The sequence below is a fragment of the Stegodyphus dumicola genome, chromosome 3, assembly GCF_044657685.1.
Source record: "Stegodyphus dumicola isolate Sdum_Otavi_A_Nest chromosome 3, ASM4465768v1".
NCBI classification, from domain to species: domain Eukaryota; kingdom Metazoa; phylum Arthropoda; class Arachnida; order Araneae; family Eresidae; genus Stegodyphus; species Stegodyphus dumicola.
This window is the reverse complement of record NC_140770.1, coordinates 75,639,548-75,662,019: the sequence shown is the minus strand read 5'-3', so window position 1 is coordinate 75,662,019 and position 22,472 is coordinate 75,639,548. Positions and strand designations below refer to the sequence as shown.

Here is a 22,472-nt window from a genome sequence, read left to right as displayed (position 1 = left end):
ATCGTTGAGTTTGTTAATCAAAAATTCCTTTAAAGTGTTACAAAATATGAAATGTTGGGGTGTTGAGGCATTTAATGCAGGATGTTGGGGTTATTAAATTTAGAATTTAATAGTTAAAAATACTTTGGTTCTTTGCGTACCACCTATCTTTCTGTTGCGTACCACCGGTTGGGACCCCTGATATAGAATATAAATTAAAAGAAAGAAAAAAAATCTGAAGGCTTTCAGATTTATTATTACACACACAGGGGCGTTTTTTTAACGTTTTCTGATTATATTTATTTATTAAATATGTTTAAGCCATAAAATTCAACAGCAATATCACAAAATATTTAAAAGAGCATATCTTTATAATTTCCGATACACAGTCTCGCGCACTGGAGATTAACTTATTATTTTTTCCCCTTCCGTACAGCCTTGCAATTGCTCGTTTTGAAATCATTGAGTTTCTTAACAAAAAAACTCATAAATGCTTTACAAAATATGAAATAGATTATCAAACAAATTCCAAATTTAGGCTTCCAGATGCCCATACTCCGGTGGAGACGTACGTTATTCAAAATTTGATAGCTCTAGGTAGCGTTGTTTTATCACAATGCGAAAGCATACATACATTTATGCAGATTCTTTATTATTTAATTCCTTTAAATAAAATACAAGGATCTAAAATTTGATGGCACCACTTTAAAAAGTGGTATGCCGTTTATGGTGAATCAATGCAAAATGCCAAAACGAAATTGATAGACGTTCTGGGCAAACTGCCCCTTTGAGCTAATAATAAAGTAGATTTTGAAAAAAAATTACCGTCGATTTTATTTCGTCAAAAGCAAGAAAAATTAAATACTTAAAAAAATAACTAAATAAAAAAAACTTCAACATTAATTAAATAAAATTTATGTTAATTTTGTATTATTTATATTATTTCAGCGTTATTTGCTGTTTATCAAAAAGTTACTTTTTAATGGTTGCTTTTAAAAAGTATAATTTATTATTTGCATTTACTTTTTGAATGCATAAAGTTATGATTTAGAATATAATAAACTTACGATATGGTTTTATATAATTACCTTTCAGAAGTCAAACAACAAAAATCAGCGTTATACCTACAAAATTTTCACAGGACTAGTTTCGATGGTTTTACCGAACCATCATCTTCAGCTGCAAAACCGCAAATGAACAAGATAGGAAATAATGATTAGATAAGATAAGAAAGCCTGGACAAGAATAAGCAAGTGGCGCCATCTGTTGGCGAAACCAGAACTAAAACATAATTTCTCTAAAAGCCGAAGGCAAATTTGGATTGGAATTAGGATCGTTAATTAGAACAGAAAGATTTTTATGAATGTGAAATGCCTCTAGAAAATCCAGTTCTCCAATGGAAGATGTTTTTTGAATAATTTTGGCAGCAGAAAAATTGAAAGTGTGATTTTCGGACCAACAATGGTGAGCAACAGAAGACTTCTGTGTTTCCTTTTTTCTAACATAAGCCTCATGTTCTTTGACGCGAAATTTTAAGGCTCTCTTAGTTTGGCCAATGTAAATTAAACCACACTGGCAAGGAATCCTATAAATACCCCAGGAATTCATATCCGGAATGGGGTCCTTGAGTATAGAAGTTGGAATTTTATTGATGGGAGAATAAACAACCCGAAAGTTAAATTTCTGCAAAATATGTGCAACTTTATAGCTAATTGATGGAAAGAAGGGAATGACAACAGAATTTTTATAATCTCCTAAAATAAGAGTGTGGCTTTTAGTGTGTTCAGATGAGAATTTTTTAACTGCTTGATTAATAATGTTGGGTGAAAAGCCCCTGTCAATAGGTATTGCTTTTAAATAATTTAGTTCTTCATCAAGGGCTAGTTTGGAGGAGCAAACTTGAAGAGCACGGAAAACATAGCAATAAAATGAAGCTAACTTTTGTTTAGTCGGATGACATGATTTAAAGTGTGGTGGAAGGCAAACCGATGAAGGTTTACGGTAAACTGTAGTACTGAAGTTGGATGTGTTACGTGTGACCAGAATGTCGAGAAACGGAAGAGAATTGCAAGTCTCAAGTTCAAAAGTGAACTGAATAGCAGGATCAATAGAATTCATTGTTGAAAGAACTTTATTTAAATCATCTTTATTACCTTCAAACAGGGTAAAAGTATCGTCTACGTAGCGGAACCATGCCGGGAAGTTTAAAGTTTCAAACAATTTTGATTCATAATAATGCATGTAGATATCAGCCAGGATGGGACTGAGGGGGCTTCCCATGGCTAATCCCTCAGTTTCCTTGTAATATTTATTTTGGAAAACAAAATGTGTTTGTTTCAAACAGAGTTGAGTGAGAGAAATTAGCTCCTCAATTTCGATGCAAGAGAAATGAAATTCGCGAAGTCTGGTTTCTAGACACCTTAATGCACCCTCCACTGGGACATTGGTGAATAATGATTTTACATCAAAAGAAACCATGAGTAAATTACTAGGAGAAATGTTTTTAACCTTTTTTACAAACTCTATTGAATTTTTTATGGTGTAAATGTTATTGTCTAATAGAGTGGAAAATCTAGAAACCAAATATTTAGCTAAAGGATACGAGGCAGTACCTAAATTTGATACAATAGGGCGGAAAGGAATACCACTTTTATGAATTTTGGGAAGAGCATATAATCTGGCACAATTCGCAACAGATGGGATAAGCGAATGTTTTAAGTTGCTTGAAATGATTTGCGAAAATTTGATCGCAGTTTTTATTTTGGATAAGTCCGAAGGTGAAAAATCTTTAGGGATCGGATTATATGGTCCTTCGTTTAAGAGTTTAGTGACACCATCGATGTAAGTGTTCTTATCCATGACGACTATCTGGCCGCCTTTGTCGGCCTTTGAAATGATAATATCCGGGTTAGAATGAATTTCGCGCATTGTAGCTCTTTCTACAATGCGCATTGTAGCTCTTTCTACAATTTTCACCCAACATTATTAATCAAGCAGTTAAAAAATTCTCATCTCAACACACTAAAAGCCACACTCTTATTTTAGGAGATTATAAAAATTCTGTTGTCATTCCCTTCTTTCATCAATTAGCTATAAAGTTGCACATATTTTGCAGAAATTTAACTTTCGGGTTTTTTATTCTTCCAACTTCTATACTCAAGGACCCCATTCCGGATATGAATTCCTGGGGTATTTATAGGATTCCTTGCCAGTGTGGTTTAATTTACATTGGCCAAACTAAGAGAGCCTTAAAATTTCGCGTCAAAGAACATAGGCTTATGTTAGAAAAAAGGAAACACAGAAGTCTTCTGTTGCTCACCATTGTTGGTCCGAAAATCACACTTTCAATTTTTCTGCTGCCAAAATTATTCAAAAAACATCTTCCATTGGAGAACTGGATTTTCTAGAGGCATTTCACATTCATAAAAATCTTTCTGTTCTAGTTAACGATCCTAATTCCAATCCAAATTTGCCTTCGGCTTTTAGAGAAATTATGTTTTAGTTCTGGTTTCGCCAACAGATGGCGCCACTTGCTTATTCTTGTCCAGGCTTTCTTATCTTATCTAATCATTATTTCCTATCTTGTTCATTTGCGGTTTTGCAGCTGAAGATGATGGTTCGGTAAAACCATCGAAACTAGTCCTGTGAAAATTTTGTAGGTATAACGCTGATTTTTGTTGTTTGACTTCTGAATTAGTATTTATTCGGCGTGTTATTGTGTCTTAATAATTACCTTTGTTAAATCTACATTACATACATTGTATAGACATGCATTTAAGCTGATTTATATATAAATAAACGCATTTACTTCTTTGTCTAAGGTGGAAAACTGCCTAGGCACGGCTTTGCAGCCTTTATTGGCATTCTTTCGGACTATGCCAGTTGATATCTTTTCCTTATCCATGTATGGCAGTAAGGAGCCAGATTATCTTTTAAGTAAAAGCGGCCGTAGCTCTTCGTATTACTACTAACACAGAAGAATCTAAATATTCCACCTTTGTTCGACCCTGTATGGAATCATTTACTTTCTGTCACAATCAGAATGGTTAAATCTGCTAAATTTTCTGGTATAGCAAATTTCAAGTCCACTGAATGGCTAAAGCTGCGAAACACTCATACTTGGGTTGAGACTTTAATAATTGTAAACACTGCCGTGCATATGTCGTGAAATGAAGCGAATATGTTATTAAGATTGTAGAGACATTAGGTATATTTTTGGAAGCAGGCAAGACGAAAAATTTGCAATCGCCTTCGCCGGGAATCTAACCACGGACCTCTGGAATACCGGCCCAGCGTGCAGACCACCACACCACGAAGGCACGCTAGGAAGGCGGGAGAAATACCTTATATACTCCCACTTTTAAAGGGCAACTGAGGTTTTAGGGGACCCAATCGCCAAATCCTCGATGAGGAAAATCATCATCCAACATCCTTTTAGTTCGAGCGCCACTGTAGAGACATTAGGTTTTTTTGGAGCAGGTAAGATGAAAAATCGGCAACGGCCTCGCCGGGAATCGAAACACGGACCTCTCGGATACGTGTCGAGCGTGTAGGCCACTACACCACGAAGGCACGCTAAGAAGGCGGGAGAAATACCATATAAGATCATTTTACTCTTAATTATAATATGAGGTATTCCTCTTTTTCTCTGTTTTTTTAATTGCTTTCGAATTAACCGTGATTTTGAGTTAATCATGGGTATTGCCCCAGTATTAGTCCGGTTAATTAGAAATTGACTGTAGTCTCGGATGAGTTGGCGTTGTTTTTTTAGGCTTTAAAGTAGGGTAGTCTGGATATTCTAGAAACAGGAACAGTGGATTCGTTGATGATGTAGAAATGGCTGCAATAAGATATTGCTCAAACTGACCTGAGGTGCTATGAACACGAAGGAGAGGGTTTTTTATGCCTTAATATTAAGCTGAATGAGACAAGCCAAATCATACAAGCCTAAGTTGAAACATTAATCAAACAAGTGTCATCATTACGGAAGTCACCATAAATTAAAAGCACATCCGAACTTCAAAACGTGAAGGTATGATTATCTCATGGCTGTGATAGTTTTACTCTAACATAGATTGTATATCATGGACAGACTATCCATGCACAGTATTACTGTTGACGTCTCGCATTTAATTTGAGACTAACATAGTAAAAAGCCGACGGTAATTTCTAAAGACTCCTTTCCTAATTTTGTAGGATAATGCTTGGGTGCATAATTTAAGCTGATTTGGTAACTCTAGGCTGTTGTCATCTACCACACTCCACGGACTTAAGCCATTGTAATAACGATTTGTTTCATAAAATAAAGAAACTGCATTGCGGCATTCGTTTCTGAATAATTCCACAGGTTTTTCAGATAACAGATGGCTCCATTCGAGCCATCAATATAAAAGACGTTTGCTACAGATAGGGTATGATTTCCATACCGCTGGCAATGGACTGCATACAATGCTGACGACTATATGAAGGCCAGTAAATTTTTCGCTCTTTTGAATTTGTTACAAATGAATAGTTTCCACTAGTAAAGTTCAAACACCGCTGTTTGTTCTGGTTTTCTCCCAGATGGTATAGTGGTTAGTGACGCTGACTGCCGTACCGATGGGCTCGGATTCAAATCTCGGAGATGAAATGAATATTTTGAAATGTATAGTATCTGTGTGGGAAGGGGGCACTTAAAATACACGGTGAGCAGAAAGACCTCCCGAATAAGTGGTGGTAGGGGAAGAAACATGGGAGGCTCTCCCCCCCTCCCCAGCGTGTTTTCCAACAAAACTGGGGCAGAGCTCAACAATTAGCCAAGACCGGCGATGCATGACATACCTTTGGGAATGCACAGGTACCAACCAGTCTTGCTTATAATCTGTTCGTCCTTTTTTTGATTCTTGGTGATGGGATTCTTCGTTTGCTTGATTTAAAAAAAAATTTTTTTTAGGCTTTTTGCACATGTAATGTAAATACGAACCAATGCCTTTCAAGAAGGCCTTCTAATTAATTATCCAACAGTTCAAATTAATTTGTATTCTGACCCTAAAATATCATTATCAGGACGCAGTCTTTATTTCTTCTTTACCATATTATGAGAATGCTTTTCTGTTTGATGAATTATAGCAAAACATGCGAAACGTATCTTTCTGAGGGAATGACTTTCTAAGGACTCCTATTTATGTTATACATAAAGGAAACGATAAAACTGCTCATGCAGTTAATCCAATTGGATTTGGTTTCACAAATTTCAGTGATGATGTTTATTCGGTCATTTTCGACTCATTATGAGAAGAAGGACAACTGTTTTTAATACAAAGAAATATGCAAACTTTGAAATTTTATTCCTAGATTATACTTAAATAACTTCAAAATTGTATGCACTATGATATACTAAAGGAAGTGAAAGTAAAATTTTAAATAATTGATGTTTCGAATATTGAGAAAAAGTGTTGTTATGCTATGCTGAAAACTCTTAGTAATTTAGTAAAAGATCACAATATGCCAAGGGAGCCATTGATTCGTATATTCGGGTAAAAAGCTACGTGAAAATTTTTAACATTATGTGCTTATCATGAGAATGCTATTAACTTATCTCTTAAAAGATGTGTATGATAACTATCTCTAACTATAAAATACATACAAAACCAGTTGAGGAGAATTTCGCTTTCATATATCTACCCCACTTTTCATCTCGAGTGTGTCAACAACTCGAAGGGGAAACCATAAAGAAAACAACTCTTGGAATTCACAGGCAGCAGTTGATCGTGTCAACTAGTCATCAGTCCCGCTCACCCGAAAGTATTAACTTACATTTCCTCTTGTTACCCCCGTTCTTCTTGTGATCCAGCCCCGACTTTATTTGGGTGGGTGAGTGATAGAGGTTCACGCTCTAAGTGAAATGCATGAATGCTTTGTCTGTTCTTAATTGCTGTCAGTATAAGCTAAGGTCTTTGTTTTACTTCATGTCACATAAGGAATTACAACGAAAGGTAAGATTTTATTTAATATATTGCGATAAAATGCATAATGTTTGCTCTGATTTGAAAAGAAAACTTAGCAATCTCCGTTCTATTATTATTGTTTTAAGAATATTTTTGCTTGCCAAATTAAATCATGTTCTGAAAATACTGCTAACATTTGCATCTTTTGTATTTATTATTACTCAACATTAGTTTCATACTTAAAATTATATTATAATGCAATGCTATATTTCTTGTGTAAAAAATAATTCTGGAGAAATGCGTGTAGAAATGTAAGTAAATTTTGCCTCGAAGAGTAGCATTATGTATTTTAATCCTACTGTTTTTATATTAGAACAGAATTCAAAAATTCCGAGTAACAACCTATCTGGATCAGTTAAAACAAAACAATGTTATTAATATTCTTTACATATGCCTTAAAAGTAAAGATTTTTTAAAACTTTTTAATACATTAAATTTAAACAAAAAGTCTCCTTTTTATTTATTTAATACAAAATATGTAACTCTCTTTATTCAACTAAAATTAAAACAAAGTTTTTCAAGAAACTGTTACATCAGTTCAATAACATATTTTTTTAAATATATATTGTACTGCATTATTATTTTATATTATTCAAATTAATGGAAAAAAACTTAAAAATTACGCAAATTAAACACAAGCGATACTTGACGTAGAAAGAGAATAAGCGATCCAAATAACTGAAGCTTGAAGTCCGGATAAAAGGATTCTGCCATATTGAATTATAAATATGAAAGTTTTATATTATAAATTTTACTGTTTTAGGGTGGAGCTTGGTATTTATTCTAAATGATATGTAATAGTAGTACCCAATATTGGTTAATTATACCAGTATTCAGGGTTCTTGCGGGTTGGCGAACAAAATAACAATGAATAGAGAAAATATAACAGAATAAAGTTCAAGATATTACTTTTAGCATTAGCTGAAAGAGTACTGCTAAGAAGCACAGCAAATGTTAAACTGGCTTATTGTATGTTGTTCTAAATGCTAAACACCATAGCCTAGCACCTAGAACCATGAAGCCGGGTCTAGGGCCTCACATTTTAAGAGCTCCAAAATCCTCTTTTCCATCATCCTTATTTAACCCTATTTATCTTGCATGAAAGTTAGGAAAATGAGAGCTGGGAACCCGCAAAGGAACACAATTCTTAAAGTCCCAGACTATTTACTCTGCCCATGAGCTCCAGTTTAAATTTATTTTGGGTACATAGCATAATACGTTATGTTTAGCAGATATCGAGTCTTGAAATAATAAATGTGGTTAATTCAAAATTCTTATGGTATTAACTTCAAATAATCTTTGCATGAAAGTAGAGCTAAGATTATTATAATTATAAAATATATAAAAATTCTAAAATTCGGTCAGAAATAATAAATTTTGCTGGCCTATCCGAAGGGCCGGAGAAAAACAGTTGATCATCACTAAGTTATGGTTAAAAACACAATAAGGAACATAACTTAGACAGAATTAGTGCAGAATATGAGATTTTGTTAAATTAAATTAATAAAAGAAGCTGAAAATTCTAAAAAGGACCGTATTCTGTAAATTCCGATTGCAGTATAACACCTCAAGAAGAACTAATTATGTTAGAAATTTAAAATATACAAAAATATTTTATGTATAAAAATTTCATTTCTCTTCTTAAATAAAGATGTACAGTTGTTGATTCATAAAATTAACTATTAATAAAAATAAGATTATTAAATAATAAAATTAATAATCAGTATATAGGAAAGAAAAGAAAAGGAGGAAGTACATAAAGAGGTTTACATTCTAAATTCTGCTATAAAACTCCATCACGATCATTACATTTTAGTTTTATGCAGATGCTAATGTACAAAATGTGTAAAGTTAAAAAATTTTACAGTCACCTATTTATAGTGCTTTAGAAATTTATTTATGACGTAATAGTATAAAGCAGGGTTTCTTAAACTGTAGATCGCGATCCCCGAGGAGGTCGCCAAAATTTTTCGCAGTTTTGATATTTCTTTAACTGATTACAATAATTTTACAATTACCAAACACTTTTACACACTGTATCTGAAAATCGATAAAGATAAGTCAGTACAGACAAAGAAAAAAACGAAAATGTTTCAACGCATTCTTTTCATAATAGAAACGTTCATTTTCCTTGCTTTGCACGTGACGCTATCATTTCGTCTGTTACTTATTTAAAATTTTCACATCGTTCTATGTCTTAAAAATAGAAGTTAAAGTTGATGACCTAAAACTGCAACAGTATATTACAGTACAAGTGACAAAATTGACAGTTTCACTCACGCGTATGTCGGATTTGCGCAATACTTATGGAGTGCCACAAAATGTTTGTAAATATTATGGGGCCCTGGGGGTCGCGAAAAAAATCTCAGTGATAAAAATAGGGTCGCGACTGAAAAAGGTTTAAGAAACCCTGGTATAAAGCATCAGTTTCTGCAATAAGCTATTAAGATAGGTTAGGTTATTTAATTACGGCAAAGCCTCGAGGGCTATCTGCCTAGGGGGAGGGATGCCTTCGTGGAGGACTTTCTAAGGGAAACTGGCTCGTATACACGTCACATATGGGGAAAGCCACGAAAACATCCATGCAGTCAGCCCGTTTACAGGATTCGAACCTCGGACCGAACTACCAGTGTTTAGCGACTATACCGCTCGGCCGCTGGTGGGCCTGCTATTAAGAAATCCGGACTTTTTCAGTGATAAACTTAACGCTCTATTCAATAACATTCTTATAATATGAAAAATAAATAAAAATTCTTATTCGCCATCTACTAGAAACAACGTTTCAGTTTTTGGACTTCATTTTATCGAAATTCAAAACAGTAACACCGTGTAGAGGTAAGCGTTAAAAAGCGAAGAAAATAAATATCATTTCAAAATGAATCATTAACTATTCTGGTTATAAATTTGCAATGGATTATAAATAAAATTTAATTTTTTACACTTATTTTTCAAATATGCAGTCATTTATTCGTAAATATGGTTAATGATTTCATTTAAAGGTACAATAAATTCAGTATTTTCTTTGTTAATGACCAATATATTGACAGGCACATCATATTCCCCAGATAAACAACGAAGTTAAAGGAAACCGTTTCCTACTCGTACTATCTGAAGGTCATTTTTTTAAAAACAGATTTTTTTTTGCTCACTTCTTCTTCCAAACCATTCAACAAAATTGCTGAAAGTTTTTCATTATTTTTAAGTCAACTATAAAAGGTTCAGTGGAAATTTTAAAAAGTTTTTATTAAGACATAATTTCTGATTCTTAAATGATGTAGGTAAAGATTTCATTAATGGGAAAAATAAAAATAGGCTCTAATTCCCTTCGAAAGCAATGGTGTTAATTTTTTTTTTTTCTTCTCCTTTTTTTTTTTGTTTGTTTTTGTTTCTTTAATTAGTTATTGCAAAGTACATGAGAACTTTGTGCTTAAATGGAGGGATAGCTTTCTGAAAGACTTGCTTATTTACAGTACGCAGAAGAAAATTGCGAAAACTTGAGTTCCGACTGAATTTAAACCTAGGTCGAATGACTAGTGTTTAGCGTTCTTATGCAATCTGTTACGGTAAGCCAGAAATTATTTGTGCCAATGATCATTTAATGGATGATTTTTTTAATGGAAATTCTTTACTTTTCAAACGGAAAAAGAATTTACTATTTTCAGAGAAAATTTTAAAGTATTTTAAATGCACAGAATATGAATGAGTTTTAAAATGTAGATAACAATCAAATGTAGATCAATCTATGTAGAGATTTGAAACAGAATTAGTTACATTACATAACTGAAAACTGTTCAAGTTCAGACGTAGGAAAAGCAAGGAAAATTTATACATAATGCGGGTGCATTAAAATGAACATACGTGAAAAGTACAATGTGGTATATTTAAATGCCCCTTTTTCATCCTCAGTATAAGATTTGTACGGTGTAAAGATTTTAAGGTAATGATATGATTAACTACAAATAATAAGTTGCTATGAGTTTTGCATAATCTGAAGACAGAGTGAAACTCTTCCAAAAAAATAAGATTTAATGGGCAAGACTAATTAAACGTTGACTTAAATGGCTATCTCACTAAATTGGCGAGATATGGCTAAGCTGGCGATAATTTTGGCGAATAATTATTGTCACCAAATTTGGCGACCATTTTGCGACATTTTAGTTCGATCCCCGTACAGCTGTAATTGGTGCTGTAATTGATTCCTATATGTAACTATGACGGTATTCGGTCCTTAGATGTAACTTTAATTGTAAATGCCTTCCAATAATTTCGAGAAATGGAAGGTTTTATATATTTCTCGGCGTCCGGGGGGGATGAAGCTGTACAAAACAGTAGAGAGTATCAGTCTCTGAGTTGTTTAGTTCAGAGCGAGTTCGGAGTATTGAGATATCTCCGTGTTAGCTTCGCTCTTTAGATGCGCTTTGCATTGCATTGTTTTTAATGCTTTTAGTAGTTTGAAATAGTAACTACTGATTATGCTGTGTGATACTGTAAAGAAATGTACTAGTGTTTTTGTGGAAACTTTCAGAACTGTAAAGTACTTCTTTTGGAAAAATAATTTTATCAAGTTATCATCGGTTCCGTGTGCATTTAATCCATTACGAGCCTGTATGCACTTAAAAACATAATAAATCATTATTCAGGTAAAATTCCAATTTTATTCCGTATAAAATGTTTTGTGTTCATCACTTTTCTATCCTCAGTGTTAAAACTGTTCTCCGTCAAATTGCATGCGTAAAATTCTCTAACTTACGAAACTTCGTAATTGAAAATATATATGGCTAGCCTAAATATTAAAAAAAAAAACAAAGCCTCTTAAAAATTATTAAAAAAATAAACCCATTTTCGAACAGCCCATAAAACGAGTTATTAATTATCTAGTTATTTTGCTTCTCTTAACCAAATTCTGATGATTTAGACTATCATATTTATTGGACACAATTGTTATTTAGGTTATTCTTTCATGCTAAGATTTTTGAAATAGTGTTTCAAAACTAACTTGCTGTAGACGATAAACGTGTTAGTACACTGTGAAGGCAAAATGCATTTGATATAGCATCAAAACACTGTCAATTTACATAGCCATGGATGTTGAAATTTAAAATAGAAATTTTAATGCAAATAATTACCTGTCCCCAGCTGAAAGCTTTTAAAATGAAATTTTGCTAGAATCTCGGAAACCTGACAAACTGCAGGCTAGCTATACTAGTAGTCACTAAGTTACTGAAAATTGCTGACCGGCCGGAATTTTTTTTAACAAAATGAGAATGAACACAAATATATACCTTTAATGTGTACATACAGACATACATACATATCACTTCAACTCAATTTACTTAAACTCATCTGAACTGTAAAGCTTTATTGTCATAATAATTCTTACTCGAGAAAAAGAACTTTTGCATTTATCAATTATTGTTAATTGATTAGAAGTTAGTTTGTTCCCCTCGAAAAGTCAACTAACTTCCGGTCAATGACGACTGGATGTTACTCGTGACGTGTCTGTGTTTTAAGTTTGTAATTTTAAGTCTGCAAATTTATAACATGTTTGAAAACTTTGTGTTTAAAACTCAATTTGCCTCGAACATGGTTTAATTTAAAATAATTTCGTTAGTATTCTCTTCCATTTTCTGAAATATCTTTCTCTGTATTTACTTTTTATTTTTGAACCTTTTGATTTTTTTCCTTCTCTCCTTGGCTAAAATTATGAACCTATTTCGGTTAAATTCTTTTTTCTATTTTGATGCTAAGCTTCTTTCCTTCTGCTTTGATAAATATGTGTAAGGTGCCTAATCCCTTACAGATATTAAACAAATCATACATAAAAAATAATAATAACGCAAAGGAAAAGTTCAAATTTATTTTCTAAAATCTAAAGATCTGAAATCTAAAGAATGGTATCTGCAGAATTGTTTTTTAGTTACACTTCGCAATTCAAATGTATTGACATTAAATGTTAAATTTTCAAATCGTCATTTATTTAAAATAATTCTAATGTGTTGAATTTACAACTAAATAACTTACGTAAATTAAAAATAAACACATTTTATGGAAACTTCCCAAATTTCCTGAGAAAACATTCAAACTTTCGAAATGGCATAGAACCTTGAGAATAAACAATGACAATGCTCTTTCTTCTATTTATTAAATTTTTCTTTCATTCATGTAAAAAGATATATATTTGTTTGTAAATAATTATAAGCTTCTTTACTTCATAAAACAGACTGACACTTGATAGATTTCAATTCTGATAAAGTTGACAAATTATTGGAAGTTTGCTGTTATTATTATTCCTGGAGAAAAATTACTATCTTCATTACGGATCATAGATGCTCATCGATCCTCGGGTTCTTTTCTTATTAAATAGATATATTAGTTTTCAACTGTGAAAACGTCTGTCCACGTATAAATGTATTCAAACAAAGCGATTATTTTTACTGAAAAAATTCATAACTAAAGGTATATATCTTTTCACAAGTACCATTAAAATTTAATGCAATCTGTACCTTCAAATTCTTGTAAAACATTTATATTACACTGGTAAATTAACTAGCACCAAATGTAGACTTTTCTGTTGAGTTATTTACGTTCGTTTTAATGGTAACGAGAATAAAACAAAATTAGACTGCAAATCATTAAAATTAATGCACCTTTCTTCAAACTCTTGTACTAATAATGCTATTCTTATATATTTTTGAGATTTTCCATTTGAAATAATAGCACAGGATTTAAGATGTAGGAAATTTATGAAATATTTTGATTTAAGTTGTGTTTCCCTTAACTGCAAACTAACTATAAAAGTTTTGATACAAGCAATAAATGTGAATGATAAATTTATTTTTTCCGTACAATTCTTTATTTAGAATATTTAAATTCTAAATAAAGAATTGTACGGAAAAAATAAATTTATCATTAAATGTCTGGTTAAGTCATTCAGAATGTTCTAAATCTGTTTTCATGTATTATGATTTTAAATTTCACAGATGCTTTTGTTTATTTATTTTGTGTTGTTAAAATTTTGATTTCATTTATTAAATTAAAAAAACTGTTTTAATACAGTTCTTTCACTTAAACATCTCACCTTATTATAATAAAACTTTCTCTGAACTCACTCTCTTTAAGGAATGCAATAAACTCGAAGATTCAGAGCTCATCCTCGTATCAGGATTACTACTTTTGTTACTGTTTCCGTAATTTTATCCATCTGTAAATTTTTGGCACAGTATTTACAGCAAATACATAACTGAAATGTATTCATGGGCCGCATAAAACTGCTTCGGAGCGCCAGTTTGAGATCACTGGACTGTATTTTACGTTTTCATTTCATATATTTACTTGTGTTTCATATACAGAGTGGTTCATAAAGAATTATACAGTTTCAATGCACTATAAATCAAGAACAATATATGTTATATATTATATGTTATATGTAACAGAATATTATATGTTATATGTAACAGAATTGTATGGGATTATTTTTAAGTCTTGTTAGAGACAGTCACAGATGTTCTATGTTTCAACCCTTAGGTCCCAATCACATTATGTTTCGGCTACGTGGGACTTGGCATCGAAAGAGACAATTCTCAAAAACCGCACATTTCCAGGAAACCCATGTAGTTAGATTACCATTATCACTTAAGACTTGAACGCAAAACAGTAATCGATTATCGCTCAGATTGGGATCACGTGATACTTCAAAAGCAGAACTTTCGTCTGATTAGTTGATCTGTACAGGGAACAGAGCTCCAGCCCCAGCCGAAACATTTTCGGTGAGGTTTGAAAAGATCCCGGGTAGCTGCAACATCGTTTCCATAGCTAGGGGGGATTTCGCTTCCATCGGGCTCTTTTTTTTTAGGAATCCTCCTTTTTAAACCAGTGCTACCAGAAATCTCGCTTCTTAGAAAGTCCCGTTCAGCAGGGACTGTCGCCATATATAACAACAGCACACATCAAGCCGGTAATCAATCCCCCCCCGATGCCTGTTAAGGTATTAAAATCAAGTCTATCGGCTGTGATACCCTGTTTCAGCTCCGCTAGATCGATAGGAAGGGAAGGCACGAATACCTTATCTTTTAAATACTCCCCCCCCCACACACACACGAAGAAATCACAAGGTTTAAGTCAGGACTTCTGCTTGGCCATTGGATAAGGGCCATGTTATAGTCCACGGCTAGCCCAATCCATCGGTGCGGGAGATGTTCATCGAGGTATTTGGCAAGTACGCCGACCAGTGTAGTGTTGCACCATCCAACTAAAGAATTAAGTTGTAAATTTTGTCCTGCAACTGTGTCATCAACCAAAGAGTTAACATATCCAAAAAAGTAGCTCCTGGGACAGTCTACTCGTGCTAAAAGAAAGGGTCGCATACTTTCTATCTGAACACTGCATAGAACACATTTACCTTAGGGGAATCTTGCACCTGTTGTACTCTGAATTTGGGATTCTTCTGTTCCCAAAAAGTGAACACTATGTTTGTTTACCTTCTCACTGACGTGTAATGTTGCTTCATCGGTGAAAACTAAGCGTTCGGCAAAATCGTTATTTTCAAAACGAAGCTGCATATCGGCAGAAAATTTAAAGCGCTTTTGTTTGTCAGAGTCAGTCAGATTTTGCAACACCTGCACTCTGTATGAAATCATTTTCAGCTTATTTCTCAAAATTCTCCAGAAAATGAACTGAAAAATCTGCACTTCACGGCTCACCCTCTACGTGATTTTACCAACCTTCGTTGAATCACGGTGCAAACTCTATCGGCGACTTCTTGCGATGCAGTCGGTAGTCCAAGACTTTAACATAAACAGATCGTAGTTTTAAATTTTTCATTCATTGATAAAATTTAAAAAACTCATTGATAGATAAATTTTCTAGGTGGAGGTCCTTTTCCGAATAGTGATTAAAAGTGCTGTTGCACAGCATTGCGGATTCCGTTTTGCTAAATTCAAGAAGACAAAAAGCCTTATACACCGCAGACACCGCCATTTTGATTAACTGGTCACATGATAAGCACGCTACTGCCTACGTCCCTTTTCACCAGGGGCAAGACACAAAACTGTAAGAGTACATCGACCTTGCGGTTAGCTGAGGCAGTGCGTGTCTTTGACTGTTACTGTTTTATAGCATTTGGAAAGTGCATACCTCTTTATGAATCACACTGTATTTATGTTCTGCTTCATATATGTTTCATATATTTACTGTGTTAGTTTACATTGCTTTCACATATTACTTTAACTTATTCAGAAGTTTTTTTTTTTTTTTTTTTTTTTTTTTAAATCTCAGAAGGGTTTTTAATTTCGTTTCGGCGTTTTGCGTCGAAAACTTTAAATGTCCATTTCACTTTTCAGATTGTTGCCACCAAATATTATCGCCCTGTTTTATATTTCAAGAAATTAAATAATGAAGAATCTGCATAAATGTATATATGTTTCTCACAATGAGATAAAACAACAGTATCTAAAGCCATCCAATTTTGAATAACGTAATCCTCCACCGAATATGGGTATCTGGAAGCCCTTATTTTGAAATATGAAATTTGTTTTATTATCGATTTCATATTTTGTCAGATATTAAAGCATTTTTGATTAAGAAACTCAACGATTTCAAAGTGAGCAATGGTAACACTGTACGAAAAAAAAAAAAATTATATTTTTATCTTCGGAGCGCAAGACTGTGTATCGGAGATTCTAAAGATATGCTCATTTTAAAATTATTTTGTGATATTGCTGTTGAATTGAATTTTATGGTTTAAGCCAGAAGAACATGATATTTAATAAATAAAGGTATTACACTAAACGTTAACAAAACGCCCTTTTGGGAGTAATATAAAATCTGAAAGCTTACGTTTTTTTTTTTTTTTTTTTTTTTGGAATATTTTAAACTACGATTTTTATACTGAAAATCTGGCTTTAAGGAGATTTAAGAATTCTTGGTTCCTAAATCAGATAAACCGAAATAGTTTGATATAGATAGAAATAAATCGTCTAGAACGTCTGAAAATGTTATTATCTTATTTAAAATATATGCGTCACATCAGACAATGAATATATAACTGGAATTTATATAATTATATTTAAATATAATTTATATAACTGGAATTTATATTATCTATAACTGGAATTTATATTCTGCCAGACATATTGTAATGCATGTTTCTAGTACCTGGGCGTGATGTTTCACCTTTCAGTGTTTTCGATTTCATTTACAAATCCTTTTTCTATCTTTGATAACTTCTCAAAATCACTTCCAAAATGCACAGCTCCTGGCCAAAGATTTTTGGAAAGTATGCTGTCTCTAAACATTCCCTTTGTTCTACATAACGCCTTTCCAGTTATGTTGCAGTTCTCAGCCGTTTAGTTGCTTTATGATATCAATAAAACTCAAAAACCAGTGCAACAAGTTTCGAGTCATGCAAATCTGTATCAGTATAAACCGGGTGGAGGATATTTCCGCCCATGATGCGACGGAAGTATCCTTCGCTAGGAATACTTCCATCACGTAAGCTAAAAATGTCTTTGGCTTATATACGAATGAAATACTGATGCAAGTATCCTCCATTAGAGACGTGCTGATGCCCAGGTATGAAAAACTTGCAGCTTTGTCAACGTATCCCTGACGAAAAACACTTTCATAGCATGATGCATCATTTGATATGAAGACAAAGAAGTGTCTGGGAGATTTCGATTATTTCGTTCCATTAAATCCCTATCTAAATAAAAAATAATAATAATAAAAAAAAAGTATCTGATTTTATTTATTATGCATTTTTTTCTAATAAATTCATATTCAATTTTGTATAATATAACATCAAATATCTTCAAACTACCAAATTAGGAAAAAATTTTTACTTTCTGTTAATGCTGACTGATAACGCTGTAGAATATTGTAATTTTTTAAATTTTGCATGCTTTTCATATGTCAAGAAAAATCGAGCTTAGATATCGCAACAAAGAGGCCAGGATAAATGAGACATATGTTGGATTCCTAAAATTTTAGATGCTTATTGAAAATCACATAAAATCTTAATACTAAAACAAATATTCGAATTTTTTCCTTTCCTTTTAGATAAAATCTGAAGACACTAGTGAAGATGATGCTAGTGAATTTCCTCATTTCGAATCCATATCTATGATGCTCCAGCGGCATGTTGCCAATGCCAGAGAACGCAATCGTAATTCCAGTGTTAATGTGGCTTTCTCAATCCTCAGGACGCATATACCAACAGAACCGAAGGACCGGAAATTATCAAAAATTGAAACTTTACGATTGGCTTCTTCCTATATTGATCACTTGGCGACACTTATACGAGCCAGAGCGGATGGCGATTATGGTGGTCAAGTATGTCAAAGATACAGTTATAGATTAAAGGAAAATATGGACTTTACTGGCCAGAGATATATCTGTACTTTTTGTCTAGCGGAAAGTAAAAAATCAGTAAGTAAAATTATACTATATTGCCTATGTTTGTATATGTAATTTGATATCCTTTCGATCAGTGTATCATTTATATTTTGCAAGTAATCATAGAAGAAAAGGAGCTCATATTGTATCATTCCCATTCAAAAAGTTTTATGAGGTTTTAGAAAATTTTTAAAATTTTTTCTTAGCAATTGGAGACTTTTATATTTTTGCCCTTTTTTTAAGGGAAGGATATTATTCTATGTAAAACAGCAAAAATGATTTAATATGGCTAAAACCAATAGGAATAACAATTACAAAGCTGCATGGTCACATTATTTAATTACACATGGTTACACAATTACAAGTAACGCGAGGAAATATTTTAGGCAGGAATTAATCTGCGAAAATGAAGTTGGAAGGTTATTATTTTAAACTAACCAGTTATTATGATTTGGATCTCTACTTAAATTTCTCCTTTGGGCCTACCTCACCAGAATGCAAATGAGGTAGCCAGCATTTAAATTGAGGTTTCTGGAGTTTAAGACAGAACGTGTATCTGGCTGCGCGTGCACGTTAGTTCCTGCCAGCTCTGATAGTTGTAATTATTCGACTTTGCGTTATATCGCTGCTAACATGCTAGTTTTGACTCCTTGGTAGAATTAATGAGCCAGCTTTGAGTAATATTAAATTGTGTAGGCTTTGGTTACACTTCCACGTTTTACTTAAATTTGACTGTTCTGTTTAGTTGCGTCACCAAGAACTGTAGCTGATACTATTAGCACAAGAAAATGCATTTGTAGTCTAAATTCTGTTTAAATAAAAAAGTTATTTAAAACCTTCTCACAACTTGTAGTTACTTTACACATAGCGATAATTTCGCTTCACGTCTGTTGGGGTTATTAGACTAATTACCAATTCCGCATCAAGTAAAATTCCACAAAATGACTATGACCATACTGATAATAGTTTTAGATTGATATTTTATTGACGGTTGATAATACTAAGATTTTCTTTAGATAGTAAAAGAGCATTTCACGTAGAACTGGATCACTCTCATAACACGATTATTATCAATGTTTTGTCTAAATAGTAGCATAGTTTGTAAAACAAATGCAAAATACAGATGGAGGACAAAATAATGCGAATACCTATAAAAAAGTATGATGTATTTTACAGCCGCGCCATCTGCAACAGAAGTCTGCCATCTAGTGAGCGTGAAGAGGAAGGTATCAGTCTCTCAACAGCAGTCACCTGCGTTGCATGCTTCGATCGAACTGTCTGTGAGAAGTTGAAATGTCAGACCTGTCAGAGTTCCAAAGAGAAATGATGCTTGGAACGCGTTTAAGTGAAGCATCGGTTACGGAAACAGCAAACCTTGTGGGGTGTGCAGGGAGTGAATATATGAGCTTAGGGCGCAAATCCGGTCGGTCCACCGTGCAAAACAAAGTTTGCCCTATGACCCTATATAAGCTAGGTCTGCAAGGAGTATGGTATCAGCCGTTATAACAGCCTACACGAAAGAGGGTAAGACAACGTCTTCAAAGCACAACACTGGCCGAAAGTCAAAGCTGGCTGATAGGGATAGACGGGTCTTGAAGCGCATAGTAGAGCGAAAGCACAAGCAATTGTTATCCGAGATAACATCCGAAATGAACAGTCATCTTCAGGACCCCATTTCAACAAAAACTGTCAAAAGGGAACTTCATGCTGCGAACATTTATGGCAGAGTATATTTTTTTTTTCTGTATCTTGAGCAGTTACGATTATAAATTTTAAATGATACATTCAAAATTTCCAGTCTTTTCGTAAAGCTTAATAATGCTCTTTTGAGCGCTAACTCGTTGTGTTAAATGCTAACAATATAGAACATAAAATAAAGTAGGTTTATAATAAGAAAGTCTCGCACAGTAACATTTTAAATCTAGCATTTTCAACCGACTTAAAATATTATTTAAATTTTCTTCAAATATGAAGTTATAACATAACTACAACTTGTTTCTAGAAAGAGACGTAGCCAATACTGCGTCATAATAACGCGTCTCCAAGCCTAAGGCAAGTAAACACCGTCTTGCGTCTTGATTTAAGCAGTGTCATCTTTTAGGTTTGAGACATACGTACAGTAGTAGGGAGGGGTCTTCAATACTATAATGCAATCTTCTATCCTCGCTGTTAAACCCTGTGCACTTTTTCATTTCCTTTTGTATTTTCCATAGAGTTATGTATGTTAATTACTGTATCTAATAATGTAAGTTTCCGCAGATAATTTTATTTTATGCTGATGCTAATGACATCGACTTTTCTGGGATAAATTTAAGTTTTTCCTTCCTCGATAATCAAATGTTGATTGTACTTATGTTTCATATATTCAATATTTCTGATAATTTTTTTTTTGCTTCTTTGTATTTTATTAATGATATTCGATTTTGCCCCCTCTTTTTTTTTTCAGTTTTCAAAACACAGTAGATCTCACGGTCCAAATTCCTAAAACAGAAGATTTAACCAAATGTGTAAATTTATTTTCCATGGAGAGTAATTCAGAGCAATGTGGTGTAAAAATTGTGCTGAATTGAAATAATTGAATACTTTCATTTATGATGATTGGCTTATGTAAAAACTGTCAACACAACATTTTTTATTTTGCGAAATTTGTTTAGCAATAAAAAGAAATTTTAAACTGGAACTCTGTGCAATAATCTTTTGAGATTCTTAACACTATTAATCCTAAACAATATTCCATGACTGATATTTCACCGTTTGTTAGTGTAATGGGGGAAAACTATAATTTAGGCACATATAATTAAATGAATAATTACAATGCACAACTTCACTTTTGCTCCATGCTACAAACTTCTTTGTGGGGATAGGTAGATTTAAAAGCAACAGAAATAAACTTTTAATAGCTATAAATCTCCCATATAATACCAAATGTTTACTTAAGTAAGTTAATTTATTGTTAAATATGAATCATATAATGTTTATTAATTTATTCTTAAATATGAATCATACACTGTTTATTGATTTATTCTTAAATATGGATCATACACTGTTTATCAATTTATTTTATATATGGATCATACACTGTTTATCAATTTATTTTAAATATGGATCATACACTGTTTATCAATTTATTTTAAATATGGATCATGCACTGTTTATCAATTTATTTTAAATATGGATCATACACTGTTCATTAGCGATTTGAAATAGGAAAATTTACACATGTTTTTGCCAATTAAATAAAATACGGTACTTTCTGGTTAATGGGATGACATATATTATTGGAGATATTCAATCCCGGATCTGGGGGGGGGGCAAGCCGGGGGTCTGTGCTCCGAGCGGCAACTTCTGAGGGCGGCAAATTCCAGCGTGACGCTGGGTCGTATTTGGAATGTTGTAAAATTTTGATACAACATTTATCAAAGTTAAGATTAAAAGGTCCATTAGAAGAGAAAATGGAGATTTTTTGTTGAAACTAGATAGTAAAAATGAAGTTGTTAGGTTTGAAAGTGCTATTAAAGAAAAAGAAAATTTGAGGAAGTATATTAAACCAAGGAGGCGTAAATTTATTAAACCAAAAATTATTGTCTATGGTATTTGGGAGACCTTTAAGAATGAAGAGCTTAATAGATGTCTTGAAACGTAACTGTGTATGGAATGCCTAATGTGCTAGATATTTGTTTGATATTCCTACGAGAGACTGGGTAAGACACTCCGTAGTTTTTTTTTTTTTTTTTTTTTTTTTCTGTTGATTCTGTTTGTCAAAGGGAAATATTGGAAGAGCAGAGTCTGGCAATTGGATGGCGTACTTTCTCTGCGAGATTATTTTTGAGACCAAGACAGTGTACACAATGCTTGGCATACGGTCACTTTAAGAGATTCAATGTGCTTTAAATCATCTTTCGACTGTTTGTAAGAGTAAAGGTAAAGGTAGGAAATGTGTTATCTGTGTGGTTTCTAATTAGAAGTATGATATAGAATTAAAACATGATCACAGTGTATTTGATAACAGCTGTTCCTCTTTAAGGAGAGAAATTGAATTTATTAGAGGCCACATAGACTTTAAAGATTTAAAGAAATTTTGAAGAAAGACTAGTATGATATAATACTTTTTATGAA

General features: G+C 33.0%; 1 protein-coding gene across 1 annotated transcript; it reads left to right on the top strand.

Moving 5' to 3' along the window:
- Positions 1-6,792: 6,792 nt before the first annotated feature.
- Positions 6,793-21,030, top strand: LOC118180341 (transcription factor 15-like). Its single transcript, XM_035349443.2, has 3 exons — positions 6,793-6,953; positions 18,021-18,389; positions 20,803-21,030. The coding sequence occupies exons 1-3, from the start codon at positions 6,867-6,869 to the stop codon at positions 20,839-20,841; spliced, it is 495 nt and encodes a 164-aa protein (XP_035205334.1). The 5' UTR covers positions 6,793-6,866; the 3' UTR covers positions 20,842-21,030.
- The last annotated feature ends 1,442 nt before the right edge of the window (positions 21,031-22,472 follow it).